This window comes from Erythrolamprus reginae, chromosome Z, assembly GCF_031021105.1.
Source record: "Erythrolamprus reginae isolate rEryReg1 chromosome Z, rEryReg1.hap1, whole genome shotgun sequence".
NCBI classification, from domain to species: domain Eukaryota; kingdom Metazoa; phylum Chordata; class Lepidosauria; order Squamata; family Dipsadidae; genus Erythrolamprus; species Erythrolamprus reginae.
The window spans coordinates 86,810,724-86,838,150 of record NC_091963.1 but is presented as its reverse complement, the minus strand read 5'-3'; the positions used below and the strand labels follow the sequence as shown (position 1 = coordinate 86,838,150).

Sequence of the window (27,427 nt, the reverse complement as noted above, 5' to 3'; positions counted from 1 at the left end):
GTGCTTCATTAAGTCCAGGGTCAATGCAGCCATCTACCAGGAGATTTTTGAGCACTTCATGCCTTCTTCCGCATACAAACTTTATGGGGATGGTGACTTCATTTTCCAGCAGGACCTGGCATCTACCCACACTGCCAAAAGGACCAAAATCTGGTCCAATGATTGTGGGATTACTGTGCTTGATTGGCCAGCAACTCACCTGACCTGAACCCCATAGAGAATCTAAGGGGCATTACCAAGAGAAAGATGAGAGACATAAGACTGAACAATGCAGAAGAACTGAAAGATGCTATTGAAGCATCCTGGTCTTTCATAAAACCTCAGCAGTGCCAGGCTGATAGCTTCTATGCCACATCGCATTGAGACAGTAATTTATTTATTTATTATTTATTTATTGGATTTGTATGCTGCCCCTCTCTGTGAAGTTGCAAATTGCTGCAAAAGGGGTCCAAACCAAGAACTGAGTACATGTGCGTGCTTATACTTTTCAGAGGTCCAATATTGTTCTATGTACAATCCTTGTTTTATTGATTGCATGTAATAATATAATTTTCAGGAATGGTGGATTTGAGGTTTTCATGAGCTCTACGCCATAATAATTACAATTATGTCAAGTATCCCCTCCCCCTCATGAAGGATTTGCTTAATCATCTAGCAAAGGGGAAGTATTTTACCAAGCTAGACTTAAGGGAGGTGTATTATCGCATCCGAATAAAGGAAGGGGACGAGTGGAAAACCACTTTCAACTGCCCATTAGGGAGTTTCCAAATTTAGGTGATGACATTGGGCCTAAAAAGAGCCCCTGCTGTATTCATGCAATACATAAATGAAGTTCTACATGACCACCTCTACAAAGGAGTAATCGTGTACTTAGATGACATTCTTATCTACAGCCAGAATTTCCCTGACCATGTCAAGTTGGTGAGGCAAGTTTTGAAGAAACTTTTGGCTGCTAAGCTCTATGTAAAACTTTCTAAATGCGAATTTCACCAGACGTCAGTAGACTACTTGGGATACCGCATATCCAGCAAAGGCATCGAAATGGACCCCGCCAAAGTGAAGGCTGTGTTAGATTGGCAAGCTCCCCGCACACGCTAACAACTACAGTTTCTTAGGCTTTGCAAATTTCTACCGGCAGTTCATTCCAGCTTTCGCTGAGATTGCCTTGCCCCTAACTGAACTACTAAAAACTGGGTCAGTCCCCACTGAGCCTAGACCGTCTTAGCCAATCAGGTGGACGATGGAATGCCAAAAGGCTTTTGAAAGGCTCAAAAGACTTTTTGCAAAGGAGCCAATCCTGCAACATCCTGACCCTGAATGGAAGTTTGTGATCCAGCGATGTGGCAATAGCTGCGGTGTTATTACAAGACAATGGGAAAGGACAGTTACTGCCTTGTGCATATCTTTCAAAGAAGCTAACCTTCACCTAGAGGAGGTGGGCCATTTGGGAGAAGAAAGTATATGCCATACGTGAAGCTCTGGGGACATGGAGGCAATTTCTAGAAGGCGGAGCTATTCCTTTTGAAGTATGGACAGACCACAAAAACCTTGAAGTGTTAAAGACCCCTTGAAGGCTCTCTCCTAAGCAAGTACAATGGGCCCAATACTTCAGATGTTTCAATTTTATGCTGAAACATATCCCAGCTGGGAAGAATTACATGGCTGACGCTCTGTCATGAAAACCACAGTACAATAGCAAGAGAGAGGAAAAAGTACATCCAATCATCCCATGTCTCTCCCCCTCTCCTGAAAGTGAGGAGAAAGCTGCATCCGTCCTCATCCGAGACCAACCCAGGAGACAGTCTCCACCAGGAAAAGAGGAGTGGGAGACCCATGACCCATGGTTCAACAACCACAAAGAAATCCTAACACTGAGGGAAGGGTTGGCTTGGAAGGGAATCAAACTACAGTGGAACCTTAAGATACGAACTTAATTGGTGCCGGGGGGAGGTTCGTAAGACGAAAGGTTCGTAAGACGAAACATTGTTTCCCATAGGAAACAATGTAAAGTCAATTAATCCGTGCAACCAAAAAAATAAACCGCAAAAAAAATGCTGCCGCCCGGCTGTCACCTTTTAAAACAGCCTGGGGGCTTCTCAGCGACCTCCCCAACGCCGGGTTCGGCATTGGGGAGGTCGCCGAGAAGCCCCCAGGCTGTTTTAAAAGGTGACAGCCGGGCTGGGGGGGTTGCTGGGAACATCGGCGCGGGAGGCAGGAGATGATCGGGCGACCGGAGCAGCAACACCGCTGCCGTCGCCGCCACGTCCGGCTTCCCTGGCTGCTTGGGCGGGGGCTCGGGCGAAAGGGGCTGCAGACGCAGAGATTTGCCTCCCATCCCTCGCCTGTGCCGCCGGCGCGTCATCTTCCCTCCCAGACAAAAAAGGCCGGCTTTCGGGGAGGAAGGGGCATGCTCGGCTCTGCGTCTCCAGCCCCTTTCGGCCAAGCCTCCCTGGCCAAACAGCCAGGGAATCCGGGCCGGGCGTGGCGGTGAGGGGCTGGAGACGCAGAGCCGAGCACGCCCCTTCCTCCCCGAAAGCTGGCCTTTTTGTCTGGGAGGGAAGATGACGCGCCGGCAGCACGGGCGAGGGCCTCGTGGGAGGCAAATCTGCGCCTCCAGCCCCTTTCCTCCGAGCCCCGCCGGCCAAGCAGCCAGGGAAGCCGAGCTGGGTGTGGCAGGGAACATCGGCTGGAGACGCAGAGATTTACCTCCCACCCCTCGCCCGTGCCGCCGGTGCGTCATCTTCCCTCCCAGACAAAAAGGCCGGCTTTCGGGGAGGAAGGGGCGTGCTCGGCTCTGCGTCTCCAGCCCCTTTCGGCCAAGCCTCCCTGGCCAAACAGCCAGGGAATCCGGGCCGGGCGTGGCGGTGAGGGGCTGGAGACGCAGAGCCGAGCACGCCCCTTCCTCCCCGAAAGCTGGCCTTTTTGTCTGGGAGGGAAGATGACGCGCCGGCAGCATGGGCGAGGGGTGGGAGGCAAATCTGCGTCTCCAGCCCCTTTCCTCCGAGCCCCGCCGGCCAAGCAGCCAGGGAAGCCGAGCTGGGCGTGGCAGGGAACATCGGCTGGAGACACAGAGATTTGCCTCCCACCTCTCGCCCGTGCCGCCGGCGCGTCATTTTCCCTCCCAGACAAAAAGGCCGGCTTTCGGGGAGGAAGGGGCGTGCTCGGCTCTGCGTCTCCAGCCCCTTTCGGCCATGCCTCCCTGGCCAAACAGCCAGGGAATCCGGGCTGGGCGTGGCGGTGAGGGGCTGGAGACGCAGAGCCGAGCACGCCCCTTCCTCCCCGAAAGCTGGCCTTTTTGTCTGGGAGGGAAGATGACGCGCCGGCAGCACGGGCGAGGGGTGGGAGGCAAATCTGCGTCTCCAGCCCCTTTCCTCCGAGCCCCGCCGGCCAAGCAGCCAGGGAAGCCGAGCTGGGCATGGCAGGGAACATCGGCTGGAGACGCAGAGATTTGCCTCCCACCTCTCGCCCGTGCCGCCGGCGCGTCATTTTCCCTCCCAGACAAAAAGGCCGGCTTTCGGGGAGGAAGGGGCGTGCTCGGCTCTGCGTCTCCAGCCCCTTTCGGCCAAGCCTCCCTGGCCAAACAGCCAGGGAATCCGGGCCGGGCGTGGCGGTGAGGGGCTGGAGACGCAGAGCAGAGCACGCCCCTTCCTCCCCGAAAGCTGGCCTTTTTGTCTGGGAGGGAAGATGACGCGCCGGTAGCACGGGCGAGGGGTGGGAGGCAAATCTGCGTCTCCAGCCCCTTTCCTCCGAGCCCCGCCGGCCAAGCAGCCAGGGAAGCCGAGCTGGGCGTGGCAGGGAACATCGGCTGGAGACGCAGAGATTTGCCTCCCACCTCTCGCCCGTGTCGCCGGCGCGTCATCTTCCCTCCCAGACAAAAAGGCCGGCTTTCGGGGAGGAAGGGGCGTGCTCGGCTCTGCGTCTCCAGCCCCTTTCGGCCGAGCCTCCCTGGCCAAACAGCCAGGGAATCCGGGCCGGGCGTGGCGGTGATGGCGGCAGTGTTGCTGCTCCGGTCGCCCGATTGTCTCCTGCCTCCCGCGCCGATGTTTCACGCCCGGCTCGGCTTCCCTGGCTGCTTGGCCGGGGGGGCTCGGCCGAAAGGGGTTGGAGACGCAGAGCCAAGCACGCCCCCTCATCCCCGAAGGCCAGCCTTTTTGTCTGGGAGGGAAGATGACGCGCCGGCGGCACGGGCGAGGGGTGGGAGGCAAATCTCTGCGTCTCCAGCCCCTTTTGCCCGAGCCCCCCCGGCCAAGCAGCCAGGGAAGCCGAGCCGGGTGTGGCGTGGAACATCGGCGCGGGAGGCAGGAGACGATCGGGGGACCGGAGCAGAGCCAAGCACGCCCCCTCATCCCCGAAGGCCGGCCTTTTTGTCTGGGAGGGAAGATGACGCGCTGGCGGCACAGGGGCGAGGGGCGGGAGGCAAAGCTCTGCGGCTCCAGCCCCTTTCGGCCGAGCCTCCACGGCCAAGCAGCCAGGGAAGCCGAGCCGGGCGTGGCGGCGACGGCGGCGGCGCTGCTACTCCGGTCACCCGGTCCTCTCCTGCCTCCCGCACCAATGTTCCCCGCTGCGTCAGGCGCTGCCAGCCCCGAGTCAGACACACCCTCGCCGCCACCACCACCGCACCCAGTCGCTGCCCGCCCCGTCTTGCTGGAGGTCTAGCCGGAGCCTGAGCCGGGCCCGCTCGGCCGCGTCTCCTCGCCCGCCCAGGATGCTGACCTGCTGCCTCGCCCCGCGCCCGTCGCCGCCCCGATCCTGCGCCTCCTCCTTCCCCCCCAGCCAAAAATACAAAGGCAGTCTGCCGCCGCCCACGGGGCAATGGGAAGCTGAAGCCGCCGGCGGTTTCAGCCTCCCTTTGCTGAGCGCTGCTTCGCCCTTGCCTGTTATCTTGGCTCAAGCGGAGACCGTCTTTGTGTTTTTGGCTGGGGGGAGGGAGTCAGGAAGGTCTTCCTGCTCCCCCCCCAGCAAAAAACACAAAGACGGTCTGCCGCCGCCTGCTTGAGCCAGGATGACAGGCAGGGCGAAGCAGCGTGGAGCAAAGGGAGGCTGAAACCGCGTTGTCTTGGGAGAAGTACTGGTGGGAGACGACAGCTGGGCAGCGGGACTTCTCAGAGGCCTCCGGAACCCGAACTTCCGGGTTCAGTGTTCGGGAGGTCGCCGAGAAGCCCCGCCACCCGGCTGTCACCTTTTAAAACAGCCGGGGGGTTTGCCGTTCGTAAGACGAAAAATGTTCGTAAGAAGAGGCAAAATTTTTCTGAACCCCGGGTTCGTATCTCGGGTTGTTCGTAAGACGAGGGGTTCGTATCTTGAGGTACCACTGTATATGTGTCTGCCAGCTTGCAATTAGATATTCTCCAACGGAGTCATGACTCCAGACTAGGGGGTCACTTCAGGTTCCTGAAAACATTGCACCTGGTGCGGAGACAATTCTGGTGGCCCAGAATGAAAGCAGAAGTCGAAGGTAATGTGAAAAGTTGTGCCATCTGCGCCACCAAAAGCATAGGCCTGGAAGCCCCCCTGGATTACTGCAGCAAGTAGCCAGCCCTACTAGGCCCTGGGAAGAAATAGCAATGGACTTCATAGTGGAACTCCCTGAGAGCAAGGGAAACACTGTTATATGGAGTGTAATTGATTTATTCTCCAGACAAGCCCATTTCATCGCTTGTTCGGGGCTACCTACTGCCAGACACTTGGCGAAGTTATTCCTGAAACACATTTACAGATTGCATGGAGTCTCGTGCAGGATCATATCAGATCAGGGGGTTCAATTCACTGCTAGATTCTGGAGAGAATTTGTTTGCACCATTGGTTCCAGCCAAGGACTTAGTTCTGCATTCCACCCTTCCACAAATGGAGCAGCAGAGAGAGCTAACGCCCTAGTGGAACAATACCTTAGATGCTATGTGAGTTACCAACAGAACGACTGGGCTGAATTGTTGCTTTTCGCAGAACTAGCTTACAACAATTCTGTACACAGTAGCAAGGGACTAACTACTTTCCAGGTTACCAGTGGTCGAGATTTTGTTCCCATGCCGGAACTACCTACAGAACCTCACTCGTCCGTCATGTTTCAAGTTTCAAGTTTTATTGGATTTATATGCCGCCCCTCTCCGAAAACTCGGGGCGGCTAACAACAATCATAAACAATGTACAATAAAATCCAATACTAAAAGCAGATTAAAACCCCTTAATATATAAAAACCAAACATACATACAAGCATACCATATATACAGTCATGTTGGCGGAGTGGATGGAGAAACTGAAGAGAGGTTGGGAGGGCACCAAGAAAGCACTGGTGGTGGCAGCGCAAGCCTACAAGAAGCAAGCAGATAAACACCGATCTCCCCAACCCTCTTTTAGAGTGGGAGATAACGTTTTCCTATCTACCATGTACATTCAGTTGAGGTTGCCTAGCAAAAAGCTAGGTCCAAAATTCCTGGGCCCTTTCCCAATTGTGAAAATAATCAACCCGGTCATGGTGCAGCTTGCATTGCCTAGAATCCTAGGGAGGATCCACCCTGTTTTTCACTGCAGCCTGCTTAAGCTGGTGATCGGGTCCAGTGTTAGGCCACACACACAGCCGCCCCCTTCCCCTGTTGTGGCTCAGGGAGAATCCTACTACAAAGTGGAAAAGATTTTGGATTTCCGCATTTTTAGAGGAAATTTACAGTACCTAATTCATTGGAAGGGGTACCCTCTATCAGAGGCTACCTGGATAAAGAGTTGGGATGTCAAGGCTGATAGGTTAGTCAGGAAGTTCCATGAGAATTACCCGTACAAGCCAAGAGTTCCAGAGGGAGGAGGTAGAATGTTTTGGAAGCGGTACTGCCCTGATGCTTTACTCAATTGTTCAGGAGGTGGGGTTTGGGGAAGGGAAGACACAATAACAGTGATAGGGAAATGGGAGGAGTGAGAGATAGAGATAGAGAGATGTTGGCACTACAGCACATTCTTTGTGCAGAGCCATAGATCGACTGTACAAGGAGAAGCTAGCATTCCCTTCCCCAGATTGGTACATGTGATGCACTTGTGGATGTGGCGTTGTGGAAATGAACTTTAATCTAAATAAATTAGTGAAGTGAAATTCAGTGCTAGTATTATCACGGCTAGAATCCAGACATGGCTCTGATAATAAATTGAACTTTTATTTCTCAGATGCTAGCTGGTTCACTGACACCATATTATTTTGTTTGCTTGTTTTGTAATATATTCTCTAATAACAAAGAATTTGTTAATGTCTTCACTTTCTTTTTTTTCTTTTGCACATACTTGACCTTTTTTGAATTCTAACTTTTCAGCTATGTTTTTATCTTCAGAAGTGCCACTATTCTTTTAAAAGATCTCATATTTTTTGTTCATAGAAGACAGAAAATCAAAGGACTCCTGATTTCATTTTTCTTGAGCTCAGTAACAAGAATAAGTCAACAATATAAGAGAGCACAACATCCTGGCTACATTTGTGATGCATTTATACCTTTGTTCAAAACTTTGGCATGACATTTGGCACTCTCTGTGAGCAACTCTACTTTCACCAGCTAAACAGCTTATTAGAACATAGAATAATAGAGTTGGGGCTTCCGGTGGCGACGCGACTGTGCTAGGAGGTGGAAGAGCGGGGCTCTGCTTGTACACTTTTTTTTTTTCCTTTGAAGTACCGCTTTTTCGATGTGATCGGGCTTGGAGGGTCCCGATCGTTGAAGGAGAGTATTCGTAGCCCACAAGGCAACCCACCATTGCCCTGGGGGACGAGGAATAAACCCCAAAAACTTCATCCGAAAAGAACAATAAAAGACATGTTAGTACAACTACAAGATATAATGACAAAAGCATTAGAAAACAATAGAGAAGACGCCAAAAAACAACATGGGGAATTAAAGACAGAGATGGGAGAAGTCAAAGATAAGGTTAAGGGAAATGATGAAAGAATAGTGGATATGCAACAAACATTAAAGGAAAATGAACAAAAGATAAAGGTAATCGAAGACAAAGTGGGAAAGGTAGAAAAGAAGGTAGAAAAGATGGAAGAAAAAAGTGAGATGATCACCAAAAACATGGAGCAAGCTATCGCACAACTGGAATTAGACCGCTCCTCGTACAGTCTACGATTTCAAAATATAATTGAAGAGAAAGATGAGAACCTAGGTGAAAAAATGATTGAAATCCTTGCAAAAATTCTGCATAAAGACCAGCAAGAGATGGCTCTGGAAATAGATGAACTATATTGGGTACATACAAACTATGCAAAAAGGTACCACCTACCGCGAGAGGTACATATTAAATTTGCCAGACGGATAACCAGAGACGAAATATATAAATGGTCTCGCAACCAATGGATAGCGTATAGGGGAAAAGAAATAATAATCCTGAAACAAATACCACGTAGGATTCGCAAGATTAGAAAACAATACCAATTTCTGGCAAGAAAACTAATTCAGAGGAGTGTGATGTTTAGATGGCTTTTCCCGGAAGGGATGATGATAACTAGGAAAGAGGAAGCATGACAATTCTGTGAAGAAAATGATTTACTCTGTGAAGAACAAACCAGTAAAGAAAGCAGGGGCAATAGAGAGGAATTAGAGACAACAAGTCGGGAGGAGGAAGAAGCACTTGAAGAAAAAGAAAGACTAAGGGCAGAAGGAAAGAAACAAGAACAGCAAGAGGAACAACAGGAGAGAAATTTAAGAGAAACGAGGAATTGGAAATACTACCAACAATAAATGTCAGAAGATATAGGAATAATATCAATTAATGTAAATGGACTTAACAATCCTAATAAAAGAAGACTAATATTTACAAAATTTTAAAAATTAAAAATGGACGTGATTGCTTTGCAAGAATTACATATACGTAAACAAAATGTGGACCTACTAGAAGATAAGAAACTAGGGACGCTTTATGCTTCTTTAGCTGACAAAAAAAAGAGAGTAGCAATATATGTGAAAAAAACAATCAGTTCAAAAGAAATATATAAAGATCAGGAGGGAAGAATTTTAATAATAGAATTAGAAAAGGATCAAAAACCCCTAACGTTAATAGTGATCTATGCACCCAACGAAAATCAAATTGAATTTTATAAAAAACTACATGAAAAAATGATCAAATTAGATTTGGAGAATATAATTTGGTAGGAGATTTCAACGCGGTATCAGATAAAAAATTAGACTACAAAGGGAATAGAAACATTTAAAAAAAGAAAAATCTCCCCAAAACATTTTGGGAAATAGTTAAAGAACTGAACTTGAAATACTCTTGAAGAGAAAAACATGATAAAGATAAACAATACACATACTATTCGAATCCACATCAGAGTTGGTCTCGTATAGACATGGTATGGGCAACACCACAGATAAATAATGAAATTGTAAAAATAGAAATAGAATCAAACTTGGGCGGACCATAACCCGATATCATTAATTTGGAGAAAGGAAAGCAGTAAAAAACAAATAAAAAGCAATATACTCAGATGTTAGAAAAAGAACTACAAATATGTTTTGAAATAAATAAAACTGAAGACAGTACACCACAAACACTTTGGGACACGACAAAGGCTTATATTCGGGGTTTAACAATATCATATATGGCAAGAAAACACACACAAAAAAAAAATTAAACAGGAAAAATTGGAACAAGAACTAAAACAAATAGATACAGAATTACAACTAAATCCAAAAAGAATAATAGAGTTGGAAGGGACCTTGGAGGTCTTATAGTTGAACTGTGTGTAAATTACCGAGATTACAATAAAAAATTAGTCTTTTACCTATAGCAATAGTTCTTCAAATAGTAATAGATGAATTCATATAATCCAAACTCTGTCTCTACTACAATGCCTATTTTATCAGATTGTCATTAAAAGCACTCTGTGAGATTAATGGGAATTATACTTGAGTATTCATACTTATATATAGGAGTGGGGTTCTTATCTAAAAATTTGGTTAAGGCTCCACGCCTGAAAACAAAAGACCATGAGCTCAAGTCTTGTCTTAGCCATGCAAGCCAGTTAGGCCTATCACTTTCTCTCAGCCCAACTTATTTTATAGGTAGTTGTTAAAGAAAAAAATAGGAGGTGGAAGGAGTGTTGGATATGTTTACCCCTTTGAGTTATTTATAAAAATCATAAAGGCAGAATATAATGTATGTACGTATGTATGTATGTATGTATGTATGTATGTATGTATGTATGTATGTACCGTATTTTTTTTGAGTATAAGACACAATGGAGTATTGGATGCATCTAGATTTTAGAGGTGCAAAACAAGGAAAAAAGTATTCTGAACCAAATGGTGCAGTAATATATTATGCTGTTCTGTTCGGGTCGTATGTGACCCGAAGCCAAGTTTGAGTCCCTGTAAAAAAATTTCCCTGCATATCTGAAACTTGAAATTTCATGACTTTTCATCATTTCAGGGGTTCTCTCTATGAGAATTTTTTTTGGGGGGTGGGAGGTTTCTTTTTTGCTGAAAAACAAAAAGTCACACTTCTTCTGTTCCCAGGTCACCCTGACCCGGACCAAAAACTCTTCATTTGAAGTGCTTATGTTTGGTCAATTTGAATACTTTTTTCACTTGGAAAGTAGTCTGAACATTTCTGCACACAATGATATGAAAATGAAAATGAAAAAAGTAATTCTTATTGGTTTATTTTGCTGATAGAATGCATGCCCCCCCCCTGTTTTTGTGAAATATTTTTCAATTTATGGATAGTTTTGCTTGCAAAATGTGTTCAATTTTACTAAAGTTGGTGTGGGATTGGTAGTTTGAACATTTCTGAATATAAGAAAAATATAAATGAACTGAAAGAAATATTTCTTATTGGTTGTTTACAATCATAAATAAGCCCCCCCCCCCTTGGCTGCTTGCAAACATTTTCACTTTATATTTACGCAGGCTTCAAATCTGAAATATTTTTAATATCTTATGCATTCATTTACTCATTTTAACATGGCTGATCATCATAAAAATATTTGTGGGGGTGGGGAAAAAATTTTTTCTGGGCAAAAAAAAAAGTCACGCTGACTCTGTTTCGGGTCATATAGATTTTTTTTAGGTACTTGAATTTGGTCTTTTTGAAAACTTTTTCCACTGGAAAACTACTTTGAACATTTATGAACATAATGATATGAAAATTGAACTGAAAAAATTGAGGCTTATATTTTTATTTTGATCAAAAAGCCCCTCCCCCCATGTCAATTTATATTTTTTGTCAATTTATATATTTTTTAGGCTACAAATCTCTAAGGAATATTCCCCCAAAATTTTGATATACTAAATTGAACAATCCTAAACATAAGAAAAATAGAAATGAACTGAAAAAAATGATTCTTATTGGTTTATTTTTGCCACAAAAGGCCCCCCCCCAGGCCTTGCTGTGTGCCATTATTTTCACTTTTTATATATATTTGGCTAGAAATATTTGGAATATCCTTTTGAAAAGCAAGCATATTGTAGCCAGACAACTAATCTTATGAAAGAAATCCATTTTACTAAAACCAAGTATGTAAGTTTGAAATTAACAGCATAATTTTTATATCAATTAAAATAGGCCGGGAGAGACTTTTATTTGCAAAATAAATGAATATGCATCAATTTTTCCAGTTCAAGTTTCATATCATTATGTTCAGAAATGTTCAAGCTACCAATCCCACACCAATTTAATAAGATATAATGCATTTTGCAGGCAAAATTATCAATAAACCTAAAAAAAATTCACAAAAACGGGGGGGGAGGCACATTTATGTGCAAAATAAACCAATAAGGATTAATTTGTTCAGTTCAATTTTCATTCCATTGTCTGCAGAAATGTTCAAACTTGTTTCCAGGTGAAAAAAGCTTTCAAAAAGATCAAATATAAGTACCTAAAATGATCAATTTGCAGTCCGGGTCAAATAGACCCGGGAACATAAGATTAGGGAGTTTTCTCGAACTGAACAGCAGGGTTAATAAAATACCAGTGTAGCAGAATACTTTTTTTACAAACATGGACACTTTTTACAAACTTCAAACTTGACAGCTATAAAGACTTGTGATCTCAGAATTCCTCCTCCAGTCATGCTATCTCAGGAATGAAAGTTGCCAGGTTTGAAGACCCTTGTATACCTAATTCCTAACCCAGGAGTCTTGAAATCTGGCAACTGTAAAATTTGTGGACTTTAATTTCCAGACCCCCCTCCAATCATGCTAGCTCAGGAATGGGAGTTGAAGTCCACAAGTCTTAAAGTTGCTAGGTTTGAAGACCCTTGCACTCCTAATCCCTAAGCCAGGGGCCTTCAAACTTGGGAACTTTAAGATTTGTGGACTTCAATCCTATTTCTGAGCTAGTCCTCCTCTAACTGTGGCCACTTTGCTCTTTGAACGTCCTGGCTCTGTTGTGTTTGGGCCTGGGCCAGCCGTTACTCCCACAGATGGAAAAGACGTGGCACAAAGTGAATGCGAAAGCCTGGCTGACAGCCAGGAAGATGTGGCAGACAGCAAGGAAGACGTGGCAGCCAGCCAGAAGGACGAGGCCACTGGTACGCAGGATTCAGCAGACAGCCCAGGGGATTTGGCATGCAGTCCCTCAGACAGTCTTTCGTCCCTGGGTTCTTCTGCAGATCAATATATTGATCTGCGTAGCTGAAGAGCTATGCAAAGAAGAGATCGATTGAAGGAGTATTACAAGTCATCATAATTGCACCTGGGCTGGGCGTGGTTCTTATACTGAGGGCTGGGTGTGGTTCCCTTAATGAGGGCTAAACGTATAAAAGGGAACAATGGCCCAAGGCAAACTGTGGCTGTTTATCTGTGTTATTTTGTGGTTCCTGCTCTGAAGTTTCTGTTCCGCACCGTTGGAGTTTTCAACCCAGCTTTTTCAGACAAGTGGGAGGTGAAAACTCTGGGACTTGCTGTTTGCTCCAAAGATTCAAAAGGACTCCTGACTTCTTTGCTCATTCCAGGTTGTCTTTGTTTGTTTTTTCCTGTGTATGCGGCTGAAGTAAGCCTTGCACTATCATTGTTTTCAGACACTAAGGACTGTTTTGAGTAATCCTTTTTTGTTTAGTTAATACAAGTTTGCTGATTAGCAGAGCACGTGTGTGTTTGATTTCTTTTCCTTGGACTGTTACGCATTGCCTGAGCCAGTCAGGCAGAACAGGCTCTATTTACAAATAGCTATAAAGATTATCATAGAGGATTCAGGAAAGGAAGTGTGAGTGACAAAGTTGCAGTCTTTGGGAGGGAGGGAAAAAGGAGCCACTTTCTCTCCCCCCCCCCCCCTTGCAGAAAAGGAAAAGATTGAAAATGGTCTAACAGGAAGTGAAAAGTATCTCCTTCTGTAGTTGGGGCAAGCCTGGGGGTTACTTTAGTCCAATTTCACCCTGGGAAAGAGAGACTAGAGTCCAGATCACTTCAATACCAGATAAATTGGTGAAATAAATTGTATTGAACTCGGATTTCTTTTGGTGTGATAACTTGGACAGTCAGAGACGTGGGTGGGGGAGGCTAGTCGGTGATAGAAATGAAGAGGGAAACGCTGGAAATTTGCATTAGTTATAATAGGAGAAGGCTACTCAGAAGCAATGAGCAATTTTGCATAATGATACAAATTATTTTCCCTTCTGGTCCTCTTTCTTTTTCTCTCTCTCTTTTTCTCTTTCTCTTTCTCTTTCTTTCTCTCTTTTTCTTTCTTTCTCATCCTATCTCTCTCTCTCTCACACACACACACACACACACACATACACAAATGGCAGAGATTGGCACTTGGGTCACACAGAGGCTCTACTCCAAGGAGAGCAACTTCTCCTGTCCTTCCGAGAAAGCGTTTCTGCTGATGGGCTGCTCCCTCCCAAAGCCTTTAATTGCAGCGGAGTGTTTGGCCTTTGACGCTGGCTGCTTTCCTTCTCGGGGGTTCCTCCCTCCCCCCTGCTCCTCCATGTTGCTGTCATTAGAGGCTGATCGGAGCACACTAACCTCCATCCCAGGCACTGGAAATTGAGCATTGCATTTTCTCAGATGAAGCGGCGATTTTGATTGCTTCTGCTCTGCCAGTTCTAATAGGTGAGAGAAGTACTGTAACTTCACTATCTCTCCATTTGATCTTCCTTTCTGGTCAGTGGTTGGATCAATGTCCTGGAATACCACCAATCATCTGTCTGTTGTCACCAATTGTGGCATACAAATCTAATAAATAAATAAATAAATATTACCGCCTTCACACCAATCTTCCCCGTCAGGTAGGTCTGATGCAGCAGTCAGTATATAAGACGCACCCAGTTTTTGACCCTCTTGGGGAGTAAAAAGGTGCATCTTATACTCTGAAAAATACAGTATGTATGTATGTATGTTCTGGAAGATACTGAGTAGGATATTGTAAAGATTCACACATGGTGCTTAAAAAGTACTTATACTCTTAGAATCCTGCAACCTATGCTTATTTGTTTATTTTTAATATTGATGCATTAAGCCTTTAAACTATTTTAGCTTTAAAACTAGATCTTATAAGTTGACTGGAAAAAATTGTTTTTATCATAATAATATTGAGTCTCGAAATTATTAAGCTTACTATGTTTAACCGTAATAAGCCAACCATATTTAATAAGCATTTATATATTTATCTCATTTCCACAGGTGTACGTGAAGCAAACAGTAATAGCAAGCCTGCCTATATTATTTCAAATTCCTGTAAGAATAATAACCAACATAGACATCAAACTGAAAGAACGCATCAAACTGTATCTGTTACCTTAGGCAGGGATGGGAAGCCTCCTACAACTAATGGTATGTTTGTGCACATCAGCAATAAAAGGCATAATTCGAACATTAAATCTCCCAACTCTGAGGAAGAATCAGATCATCCAAACTGGTCAATAAGGAATAATATAAACCATTTTGAAGAAACAACAGTTTCTATTCAGGATAACAGATGCATTAGTAGAAGTATAAGAAACTCAGGACAATGTAATATAGCATTTAAAAATAATCCATATCAATTAAAAACAAAAAGTAAAGAATCAAATGATAAAAAATGGTCATTGATTAGTTCAAGCAGACCTGGCAGTGCCACAGAAAGAACAATGAAAGTCGAAAAGGCCACTTCAAATGCTACAGCTACCAAGATCAGGAAAATGAAAAATAGTGATGTTTGTTTGGTGGCCAAGAATGCAAGTGTTACAACGATTGCACACAACAAGATGGCTAGAAGTGATGCAGGCCTGAACATAGATGCTCTGTTAACATCCACAAATTCAGAAGATCAGCCTCATTTTGTTCAGCATAAAAATGCATACACTGAATCAGTCCCATCAGCAATTCTGATACAAGTATTAAAAAAAGAAAGAGTAAGAAAAGAGCTTTTTCAAAGAAAGTATAATGCAGCAAATGTTATTCAAAAGTTATGGAAAAGGTATGGATGAGATTCCTGCATTCTATCTCATTTTAATTACTGCTAAAGATTACATCATGAGGTTTAGCATATGTTTAAAATTGTGCTTTGATATATTTTGAGTAATGTGTATATGTAATGCATCAGATGAATTGGAAAGGTATAAACAGGTGGAGTAGTTAGAATGATTCTATTGTGTTGTATTTTGCTGAGTGCTCAATATTTCTCAACCTGATTTAGATCATCAGCCCCAGAATTCAGGAAGTGGTGATTCAAATAAGCACGGGTGATAGAACATTGGCTATTGCATCATTTTTAATTTGTCGTCCTTTTGTTTCCATGGTAACTTTTCTCAATTTCAGATATGTTACAGTATTATACAGTAGTACCTCTAGATACGAGCTGCTCTACATGCGAGTATTTCCAGATACAAGCTAGGAGGGGAGAGACATTTCTGTTCTACTCCCGAGCTCAAATTCGGGATACGAGCCGAGGCCAAGTCTCGCTCCAGGCTGTGCCCCCTCCGAGCGCTCACCGCCCCCGCCCGGGAAACTGGAGCATCCTTCCCCTCCACGCACTTTGCTCTGCCTGGCTCAAGCGGGCGGCGGCAGACCGCCTTTGGGTTTTCAACTGGGGGGGAGGGAGTTAGGAAGGTCCTCCTGCTCCCCCCCAGCCAAAAACACAAAAGTGGTCTGCCGCCGCCCGCTTGAGCCAGGTGGCAGGCAGGGCGAAGTGCGTGGAGGGGAAGGATGCTCCGGTTTCCCAGGCGGGGGTGGTGAGCGCTCGGAGGGGGCACAGCCCGGAGCCAGGATGACAGGCAGGGCGAAGTGGCGTGGAGGAATGGGAAGCTCAAATGCCAGCGGCTTCAGCTTCCCATTGCCCCGTGGGCGGCGGGAAGACTGCCTTTGTGTGTTTGGCTGGGGGGGAGCAAGAGAACCTTCCTAACTCCCTCCCCCCAGCACTTCGCCCAGGACAACAGGCAGGGCGAAGCAGCATGCAGCAAAGGGAGGCTCAAACCGCCGGTGGCTTCAGCTTCCCATTGCTCCGTAGGTGGTGGCAGACCGCCTTTGTGTTTTTGGCTGGGGGGGGGAGCAGGATGACCTTCCTGACTGCATGGCATCCTGCATGCAGGATGACATGCATGGCAAAGGGGCAGGGAGGATCGGGAGGCTCAAGCCTCCTTCGGTGGTGGCGTCCGGTTTCTGATTTTTGGGCTTGCATGCATTAATCACTTTTCCATTGATTCCTATGGGAAACAATGTTTCGTCTTACGAACTTTTCACCTTATGAGCCTCCTCCCGGCACCAATTAAGTTCGTAAGACGAGGTATTACTGTATATCATAATAATGTGGAAATAATGCAGTGAGCAGTCATGTAGCTGTAGGAGTAATCATTCTCATGAAGAAAGACATACATTTTTTGCTAGATCTATCCAAAAGCAGACCCCAAAGGCCAATGAATATATCAGAGGAAAGCAAAAAAGTGAATGACATTTGACTTATAATCCTGAAATAAAAAATTTGATATAAAAATATATCTACAGATATTTAAGGAACATATTTATTATTCATTTTTAAAATGTGTTTATAGTCTAAAATTGCATTTTTTGAGTAAATTTCATGAATGTATAAGTTAAAGATTAAATTAATGTTATATGGATTTTCTTTTATTATTATTTCTCCACTTTTTATGTCTTTTATTTTCTGTGTAGAGAGTGGTTACTTTATATCCTTAAGTTTTTTATATTTGCTTACTGCTTTCTTAAAACATTGAAAATAAGAGACCAATTAAGATAAAATGCTATTATTGAAAAAACTGAAAAAAGATGGTTCATAGAAACCATTCATTGGCAGCCTTCAGTCTTGAAAGACTATGGGTATCGTGCTCTGGAAAGAGTTCCTAGAACAGCATCTAGTGTGCCTAAAATGGCCAATCTGATCCCCAATGTCTCCCTCCTCCTCTCAGACATTACCATCATTGGGGTTTCTACAGTCTTTGGAGGTTCATCAGGTTTCTCAGATTAAATTCTCCCTCACTTTCACTCTCTGAATCAGTTGTCAAAAACACTAGCCTAGGGTACCAAGAGAGACCCAGTTTATCTTCCTCACAATCTGTGACTAACTGAGCTGGTCGTGGACCACTCACAATTCTAATCTTTTTGTTGTCATCTTTTTTATATTGTGGTGACCAGAACTGAATGCAGTATTTCAAGCGTGCTCTTAGTAGTGCAGAATAAATAAGCTGCGACAGTTATCACATTTTCTCTAGAATATAACTCAGAGTAGTGCTGTACCCAGCGTGCCACCTGCTGCGTTTGGTCCTGGATAACCTCACCTGTAACAAAGTTCAAAGGAGCAGATTTCTTCTGTGTTGGTCCTAAGGCTTGGTTGATGCCAACATACATCCCCTTGATGTTACATGTGTCAGCTGCTATCTGGATCTGAGAGCAAAGCTGCAACCAATAGTCATTTACACATCTTCTGGCAGCTGGTTGGACTTTTCTACAAGTAGCTCGCAGAACCTGTAGTTTGTGCACACTGGAACAGGCTTTATATATACAATCAGTGCTCTCCTTTTTTCCTGGATGGCTGGTGTCAGCTCCTTTGAGTGGGCTTCAAACCAGTTTGCTGCCTTTCTGATCTTCTTACCAAATATTGACAGGGCAGTGTTATAGACAGCATTCTTGAAATATTCACATCTTTCAGACGTGTTTGCTTCAGCTGGGCCTGGAAGCGTTTCCTCTAATGCATGTGCAAATTCCTCCTCTTTGACCTGGTTGCAGGTCTTACTGATGTCAATTTGTGATCTTCCTTTATTTGTCTCGATCTTGAATGCCTCTAAGAGACTCTATGTTGAAGCTTCATTTTGAAGAATGTATTGCTAACACATATTAACTGTAGTAGCAGCAAAACTCCACCAGGGTTGGCCATTTTCATTCATCTTTCCAATGCCAAACTGACCCAAACAGATAGGCCAAGATCTATAATCGACTCTGACTCTGGCATTAAAATCTTCAAGGATAAACAGTGATTCTTTCTCAGGGACTTTCCTGATAGTGGTGACAAGATCATTGTAAAACTGGTCTTTAGATTCAACTGACGATGATAAAGTTGGTGCATAGGTGCTAATAAGAGTGACTGGTCATGCTAGTGAGTGGAGCTTTAAAAACAGAATCCTCTCGCTCCCTAACGCAGGTGAAGTGATGAATCCTAGTTGGGTGTTTTTTTTTATTTTTATTCTATTTTATTAATTTTTCATAAAAAGACAAACAAAACAAACAAACAAACATTGAACATACAAGGGCTACAATTGTCCCACTTAAAATAGAAGTCTTTCTAATACAGAAAAGAAAACCACTAGAATTTGTAAGATCCATACAGAGAATATAAAAAAAGAGAAAAAAATTGTTTAAATTTTTCATATATTAAAACTTTTGTAAGAAAATCAATTCATATATATTTATTTTTATTCCATTCATTTAGTATTCTTTTTATTCAACCATATATAAATCCCAAAATTTATAGAAATCTGATTCTTCTTGATTATTTAACCGCCTCGTCATCATACACTCTATGGTTTTCCTTAGTACATCCTCCTCCTTGGGGATCATTTTCTTTCCATTTTTGTGCATTTACAATCCTGACAGCAACCAAGATATGAGTTATTAAATAATAAATTTCCTTTTTATATTTTGTATTTGTTAGGTCTAGCAATTGTTTGATTTGAATATATCACATCTATTATGTTAACAAATTTTGTTCCAATTTTCATTTTATTTAATTGCATTTTTATGAATGTCCAATCAACATTATCGAAAGCTTTTTTCACATTCAAAAATACCAGTGACATTTGTCTAATGTATTAATAATCGTTCTTAAATTATTTTTCATTTGTCTACCCGGTAGGAAGCCATTCTGATCTTCATGTATTATTTCATTTAGAATTTTTAAAAGTCTAAATGCATAAATAGAAGTGAAAATTTTGTAATCTACATTTAATAAAGATATTGGTCTATAATTTTGTATTTTATTTTTCTCTTTACCTGTCTTATGTATTAAAGTTATTAACGCCTCTGACCAAGATCTAGGGGTTTTACCATCCATTATAATCCTATTAAAAATCTCTAACATGTTCACAGTAAGTACGTACATTACTTTCTATTTTATAAAATTCAGCCAGCATGGCATCTGAGCCTGTAGCTTTATTATTTTTTTGGTTTTTTAAGATCAACTGAAGTTCAGCCATAGTGAATGGGCCATTAAGCCTTCATTGTTGTTCTTCTGACAGAAAAGGTAGAATTTAAAAATTTAAAAATCTCTTTTATTTCTTCTTTTCTATATAAAGTCTTATAAAATTCCTCTATTTTTATTTTCTCTTCTGTTCTAAATCTTGGCACTCTTTTGCTATCTACCAATTTCTTTATCATTTTTGATTCTCTATGTTTCCTTAATTTGAATGCTAACCATCGTCCCGGTTTATTTGCATGTTCGAAATATTCTTGTTTCGCTCTTTTGATTTTTTTCAGCGATTTGTTCTTGTTCTTGCTCTATAAGATTTATTTTATGTTTAACCAGATCCCTTTTTCTTTTTATCTTTTCGTCTTATGAATTATTTTGTAATACTATTTCTAAATCCTTTAGTTCTTTTTCTAATTGTTCATATTGTTTCTTTTTTTCTCTATTTTTTCTTGCAGTGTAAGAAATTGTTAAGCCCCGAATATATGCCTTGGTTGTATCCCATAAATTTTGTGGGGATGTTTCTGAGTTTTTGTTAATTTAAAAAAAATCTAATTCTTTTTCCATCTATTCAATATATTGTGGGTCTCGTAAAACATTCCTATTCATTTGCCATTTAATTTGTTTCCTGTGTCCTCTCCAATAGATTACCAAAGGGTTGTGATCCACCCAGGTATTTGTATTTATCTCAATATCTTTAATGTATTCTGTGGTTTGTGTCAAAGCCAAGCCACATCTATCCTTGTCCAAATTTTATGGGGATTCGAATAAAAAGTATGCTGTCTAGTTAAAAGGTATCGCTCCCGCCAAATATATTTTACTAATAATTTTGAACTCATTTTCTGAAATGTTATTGGTAAGATTGTTTTCTTTTTCTTATCTTTCTTTTTGCCTGAATGATCCATTGATCTATTTGAGATTGCATTAAAATCACCTATTATAATCATATTTTCAATGACCAAATCATTTATCTTTTCATGTAGTTGTTTATAAAATTCTTTTTGGTTGTCATTCGGTGCACAGATGGATACAATAACGAGAGGTTTCTGATCTATTTTCAATTGTACAATTAATATTCTACCATTCTGATCACTGTAAAGTTGTTTTGAATCTATTGAATTATCTATGTACATTGCAATAGCTCTTTTTAAAAATCTGCTAAACTCGTAAATCTATTCTCTAATTTCAAATTACATAATAATTTTCTATTATTACTTCCGGGTGGAGCCCGATCGCGCCGGAGGTGCGGAAGCCCAGCTCTCGCTCTGCAGCCTGCCTTTCCATCCTGCAGGACGCTGTTCCGCATTGTGCTGACACCCAGAGGAGTTGGCCCAGGACAGGGGGTCTCCTGGACCCCCGGGATGGATCGCCGCCGCCCCAGGGGCTAGGGACAGCCCTGCAGCTGCAGGAATGGAGAGCTGTGACCAGGCGGCCGCCTGGGCGCAGCCATAGCGATCGCCGATAGCGGAAGTTCAAAAACAGACAAAGAAGTCTACAGGGAAGCAGATCGGCAGATAAAGGAGATTGACAGCACCACACGGAAATCTTTTGGTATTTAAGCAAGTCTGTGAAAAGAAGATTTTAGACCGAAGGCGAACATAAACAAAGGAAAAAAACTGTAAGTGATATCCATATGCGGAAAGAAGAACAGCCGGAACTACTTGTCTCTGTTAAACCTAATAGCATAACTTTTAATTTTTAAGAATATAGTGTGGTGTTTCTATTTTTTCCTTTTTGTTATTCATCTTTTATAATTATATTTTTTCCTTTAAAATAAAAAAATAACTAAAGACTGATTTGACATTTATTCGATTGGATGAAGTAGAAATATTTTTAATGAATTGAATACATTGAATACATGATTATATGAGATTACTCTATTTGAATGAAATTTTACTGAAGCTATAATCACTTGGAATAAATTTTGGACTGCCTATTTTATTTTACTATTTTTATAATTTCTTTTTTATCTTTTTCTCTCTTTTTGGAGTTTTGTGGGACTATTTTTTTGCTAACACGACATTAGAGGCGTAAGGATACCTTTTTTCTTCTTTTTCCCTTTTATACAATAAGAAGATATAGACTTTATTTTTATAATCATCTTAATTTGGACATTATATTGGACATTGGTTTTGGAATACTTTTTGGATATTTTTATTAAAACACAACTCACATTTGGTTTATTTGGACTCAGACTTTTTGGGATTTTTCCTTTAGATTTTTGATATTTCTTTTTTTGATATTTTTTCTCTTTATTAGTTTATGGTGTGATTATTACTATCTCATTTACTGCCTTTTCTTTTTTTCTATCCGTTTGTATTTTTAGAATATTAGAAATAATTTTTTAATACATTTTTCCCATTTTTTACAAATAATTTTTTAAATAGGCTTTTTTCTCTTTTTTCTTTTCCTTCTTTTCCTCCTTCTCTTTTTTCTTTTATTTCCTTTAATTTCCTTTCACTATAATTATATTCCTTTTTTCTCTTTATTACTAACTAGCTAATTATGTGCTAGAAGCTTTGTTTCTTCCCTTCCACACCTGATCCCCCCCTTCAGGATTTTAGGATTTTAGAAGACTGAATTATTTTTCTTCCCTTTTTCTCTTTACTTTTTTTCTTTTTAATTAATTCAAATAACCAATTATTGTACTAATTGAATTGAATTGATACTCTTTGTTTTCTTGTTTACTAGTATTTTGGATGTAAATTCTGCACCCTTTCTTTTCTTTTTTTTCCTTTTTACTAAAAATTATTGAGAATATATAAGACACTTATTTAAATAACCCCTAAACAAAGTAGAAATTTTGGAATATGAAAGGTTCTTACAGGGCACAAAGTGTGACTTCGGTGACTACAACAACAACGCGAAAACAAACAACTACTCCTGCTTCGACTTCAACCTCTACACCAAAGGTTTCCCCAACTTCATCACCATTACAACAAAGGACCATAACTACAATGTTAGCTAAAGAGAAAGAAAAAGAAAAGCCACTGATGGATTCTAATTTCCAAATTATTCAAGAAGCACTAGCAGCTATACAAGAGACACAAACACAGACAAAAACTCAACTTGACACGAACAAAGAAGAAATGAGAATATATCTAAAAGAAATGAAGCAAGAGATGAGACAAGAAATGAAGGAGATGAAAGATGAGATTAAAAAAGAAATTGCTGAACTCAAAACCAAATTAACTGAAGTGAAAGGAAACGTTGCCGAAATGGATGGAAATATAAAAGTCATGCAACAAAACTTACAAGATAGTGAAAAAAGAATACAAGTGACAGAAGGAAAAATTCAAATCATGGGACAGAGAGTGGAAGAATACGAAGACCGCAATTATGCAGCCCGCAGAGACTTTGATATAGCAATAACCAACTTAGAATTCCAATCCGCGTCACATGGTTTGAGATTTCAAAATATTGATGAAGGAAGAGATGAAGATTTATCCGCAAAAATGGCAGAAGTTATAGGAGGCATCATGCAAGCGGACTCAGCAGAATTGGTAAGAGAAATTGATGAAGTTTACCAAGTCCAGACTGGCTATGTAAGACACCATAATTTACCCAGAGAAGTTCATATTAAGTTTTCAAGAAGAATTATCAAAGACGAGATACTGAGATTGACAAAAAATGAGACTTTCCAACGTAATGGGAAAGAAATTACGATTCTGAAACAAGTTCCAAAGAGAGTTCGAGAGAGTAGAAGACAACAAACTTCCAGCAGACGTGGTTGGTAAATCCACAGTAACTGAATTTAAACATGCCTGGGATAAACATATATCCATCCTAAGATAAAACACAGGAAATAGTATAGGGGCAGACTAGATGGACCATGAGGTCTTTTTCTGCTGTCAGTCTTCTATGTTTCTATGTTTCTAATACTACTTTCTTACAAGCATTTTGATCAGAAAGAACATTGTTTTCAGATGGTTGGTACCAGAAGGTTTGACCCTGGCTTGGCAATCGACGAGAGTGAGAATAGAAAGCGTGGAGCAAGCAAGATCCTTCTTAGCATGCAGCGGATTGGATAAAATCGAACAAATTCGGATAGAACCAAAGAGTAGTGATGATATGATGGGGGCCACAGGCGGTGGAGGGGAAGAACTACTGGCAGTGGAGCAGAAACAAACACAGGCTTCACAGGAACTAATTTTGGAAACCCGGCTTTGAGAACCAAAAGAAGTTAAAAGGTACTACAAATAAAGATGACACAAGATCTGAAAATATTTTCAGTTAACGTAAATGGATTGAACAACCCGAGGAAAAGAAATCAAGTATTAACTAAACTTACAAAACAAAAAGCTGAGATAAATATTTTACAAGAAGTTCATATTAAAAAATCAAAACGAAGTCTTCTTAAAAACTCAAAATTGGGGAAATTATATACTAGCTTGGCAAATCAAAAGAAAAGAGGTGTAGCAATGTATATTGACAAATTAATTGAATCTAAAGAAATATATAATGACAGTGATGGAAGGATGTTGATAGTGCAATTAGATTTAGAAACAAAACCTCTTGTAATTGTCTCAATTTATGCACCAAATGACAACCAAAAACAATTTTATAAAGACCTGCACGAAAAAATTAATGAATTATCAATTGAAAATATGATAATAATAGGGGACTTCAATGCAATTTCAGATGATCAAATGGATTATACTGGGAAGAGAAAATAAAATAAAAAAAGGTAATTTTACCTGGGACGTTTTGGAAAATGAGTACCGAATTATCATTAAAAGATGTATGGCGAGAACAACACTTAAAAGATAAACAATATACTTTTTACTCCAACCCACACAAGACTTGGTCTAGAATTGATATGGTCTGGGCCCCTCCGCATATAATGGAACAAATTAGTAAAATAGAAATAGAGAGAAATACTTGGGCAGATCATAACCCCTTATCCATATATTGGAAAGGTAAAAGGAAAATAAATAATTGGTCAATGAACAGAACTATAATAAAAGACCCAGAGTATAAAAAATGGATAGAAAAAGAATTAGAGTTTTTTCTTAAAATAAATAAAAATACTGATACTACCCCTCAAAACCTATGGGATACAACTAAGGCATATACGCGGGTTAACAATATCATTTGTAGCAAAAAAAAATAAAGAGAGGAAAAAATGTTATGAAAAATTACTAGAAGAACTTAAAAGATTAGAAATGTTAATGCAAAAAGAGGACAAGGATGACAAGCTAAAAAACCAGAGAGAATTAATAAGACATAAACTGAGATTAATAGAACAAGAACCAATTGCAGAAAAGATAAAAAGAGCAAAACAAGAATATTTTGAACATGCAAATAAACCTGGAAGATGGTTGGCATATAAATTAAGAAAAGAGAGAGAAAATAGAATCATAAAAAAGTTGATAGATTCAAAGGGTATAACAAAACATAGAATAGAAGATAAAAAGGAAATAGCATTGGAATTTTATAAACAATTATATAAGAAATAAGAAATAAGCGAGGATTCAATTTTCAAATATTTTGAAAAAATAGAGTTACCAGTATTAACTGAAGCACAGCAGCAAAGATTAAATAAACCTATTACAGATATGGAATTAAAACAATCTATAAAGAACCAAAAAAATAATAAAGCGACTGGCACAGATGCAATACCAGCGGAATTTTATAAATTGGAGATAGAAATACTTTTCTCAAATATGCTTGAGACATATAACCAAATATTGATAGAAGGTAAACTGCCAAAAACATGGTCAGAAACTTTAATAACTTTAATACATAAAGCTGATATGGAAAAAGAAAAAATTGAAAATTATAGACCTATTTCACTATTAAACGTAGATTATAAATTTTTTATATCAATATTTGCTAATACAGTGGTACCTCGAGATACGAGTTTAATTCGTTCCGGACCTGGGCTCTTAAGTCGAGCAGCTCTTATCTCGAACGACTTTTCCCCATAGGAATTAATGTAAATAATTTTAATTGGTTCCAGCCCTCAAAAAACTCACAAAGTTAGTCTAAATTATGCAGAAAGACATGTTTTTAATGAAGAAATGTACATGTACATATAAATGAATAATGAAGTTTCTTTCACTTAACTTGTAAACTTTCTTAAACTTTTAAATTTACATATGTTCAACTTCTCTGCCACCCAATCCTGTAGGACAGAGGTCCCCAACCCTTTTTGCACCAGGGACCGGCTTGAAGCGATCAAGAGAGGAATGGGTGAATGAATGTACGGAGGGTGGGAAGGAAGGAAGGAAAGAGGGAAGGGACAGGAACAGAGGAAGGAAGCAAGGAAACTTATGAAAGGGGAGAGTAAGAGAGGAATGAGTGAAGGGAGGGAGGGAAGAAGGTGGGAAGGAGAAAGAAAAGAAGAAATAGAGGAATGGAAGGTAAAAGAGAGAAAGAAAAAGAGCAAGAAAGAAAGAAAGCAAGAAAGAAAGAAAGGGGGAAGGGACAGGAACAGAGGAAGGAAGCAAGGAAACTTATGAAAGGGGAGAGTAAGAGAGGAATGAGTGAAGGGAGGGAGGGAAGAAGGTGGGAAGGAGAAAGAAAAGAAGAAATAGAGGAAGGGAAGGTAAAAGAGAGAAAGAAAAAGAGCAAGAAAGAAAGAAAGCAAGAAAGAAAGAAAGGGGGAAGGGACAGGAACAGAGGAAGGAAGCAAGGAAACTTATGAAAGGGGAGAGTAAGAGAGGAATGAGTGAAGGGAGGGAGGGAAGAAGGTGGAAAGGAGAAAGAAAAGAAGAAATAGAGGAAGGGAAGGTAAAAGAGAGAAAGAAAAAGAGCAAGAAAGAAAGCTGCAAGCACCCCCCCGAACCCCCCAGGCCGGCTGCAACCTTTTAAAACACGCGCGCCGCTTCGCAGCTGTCTCCTGAAGCCGAACGCGGAAGTTAGCATTTGGCTTCAGGAGACAGCTCCTTGGCGCTTGTATCTCGAATTTGGGCTTGTAAGTAGAACAAAAATATCTCTCCCCTCCCAGCTCTTATCTCGAGTTGCTCTTAAGTAGAGCAGCTCTTATGTCGGGGTTCCACTGTAGACTCAAAAGTATTATAAATAATATGATACACAGTGATCAAAATGGATTTTTACCAGGAAGACAAATAAAAAATAATTTAAGAATAATAGTAAATACATTAGAATACTATGAGCAACATCCAGAAAAGCAAATGGCGCTTATATTTTTGGATGCGAAAAAGGCATTTGACAATGTAGATTGGAACAACTAAACAAGATGGAGGTAGGAACAAAGTTTTTTAACATAATAGATGCTATATACTCTGAACAAACAGCTAAAATTATAATAAATGGTGAACAGACAAAAAAAGTAGATATACAACGAGGGGTAAGACAAGGCTGTCCAATATCACCACTATTATTTATTTTAACATTAGAGGCATTGTTGATTAAAAATAAGAGCAGATAAGGAAATAAAAGGATTGAAGATTAAAAAAGAAATTTATAAAACAGAAGCATTCGCAGATGATATGGTGTTTGTTTTGGAAGACCCAACAGAATCTATTTTAAACTTAATAAATTCAATTGAAGAATATGGGAAAGTCGCAGGATTGAAAATAAATAAAGAAAAGACGCAGATATTAACAAAAAAATATGACTGAAACACAAAGAAAGTATTTAGGAGATTTATCAAACATGAAAATCACAAAAAAAGTGAGATATTTAGGGATATGGATGACCTCCAAAGCTGTATCTTTGAAAAATGATAATTATTTAAAATTATTAAGTCATGTTAAAAAAGATTTAGAAATATGGAGTAATTTACAACTATCATTGGTAGGAAGAATCTCTACAATTAAAATGAATGTCCTTCCTAAAATTTGGTTTCTTTTTCAAGTTATTCCACTAAACCCA

General features: G+C 40.8%; 2 protein-coding genes across 8 annotated transcripts in view; both read left to right on the top strand.

The window, feature by feature from the left end:
• SEC61B (SEC61 translocon subunit beta) overlaps positions 1-27,427 on the top strand; it is a 1,118,247-nt gene that overhangs the window by 1,047,645 nt on the left and 43,175 nt on the right. The window lies entirely within an intron of this gene.
• The window catches only part of INVS (inversin), a 426,566-nt gene that overhangs the window by 373,129 nt on the left and 26,010 nt on the right, over positions 1-27,427 (top strand). For 5 of the 7 annotated variants that reach the window (XM_070727774.1, XM_070727772.1, XM_070727775.1 and 2 more), the window contains exon 14: positions 14,596-15,370. In XM_070727774.1, the coding sequence (XP_070583875.1) occupies positions 14,596-15,370 (775 nt within the window). Of the gene's footprint in view, positions 1-14,595; positions 15,371-19,410; positions 19,488-27,427 lie in introns of those variants that run through there. The other 2 variants (XM_070727776.1, XM_070727777.1) reach the window with 2 other exon arrangements.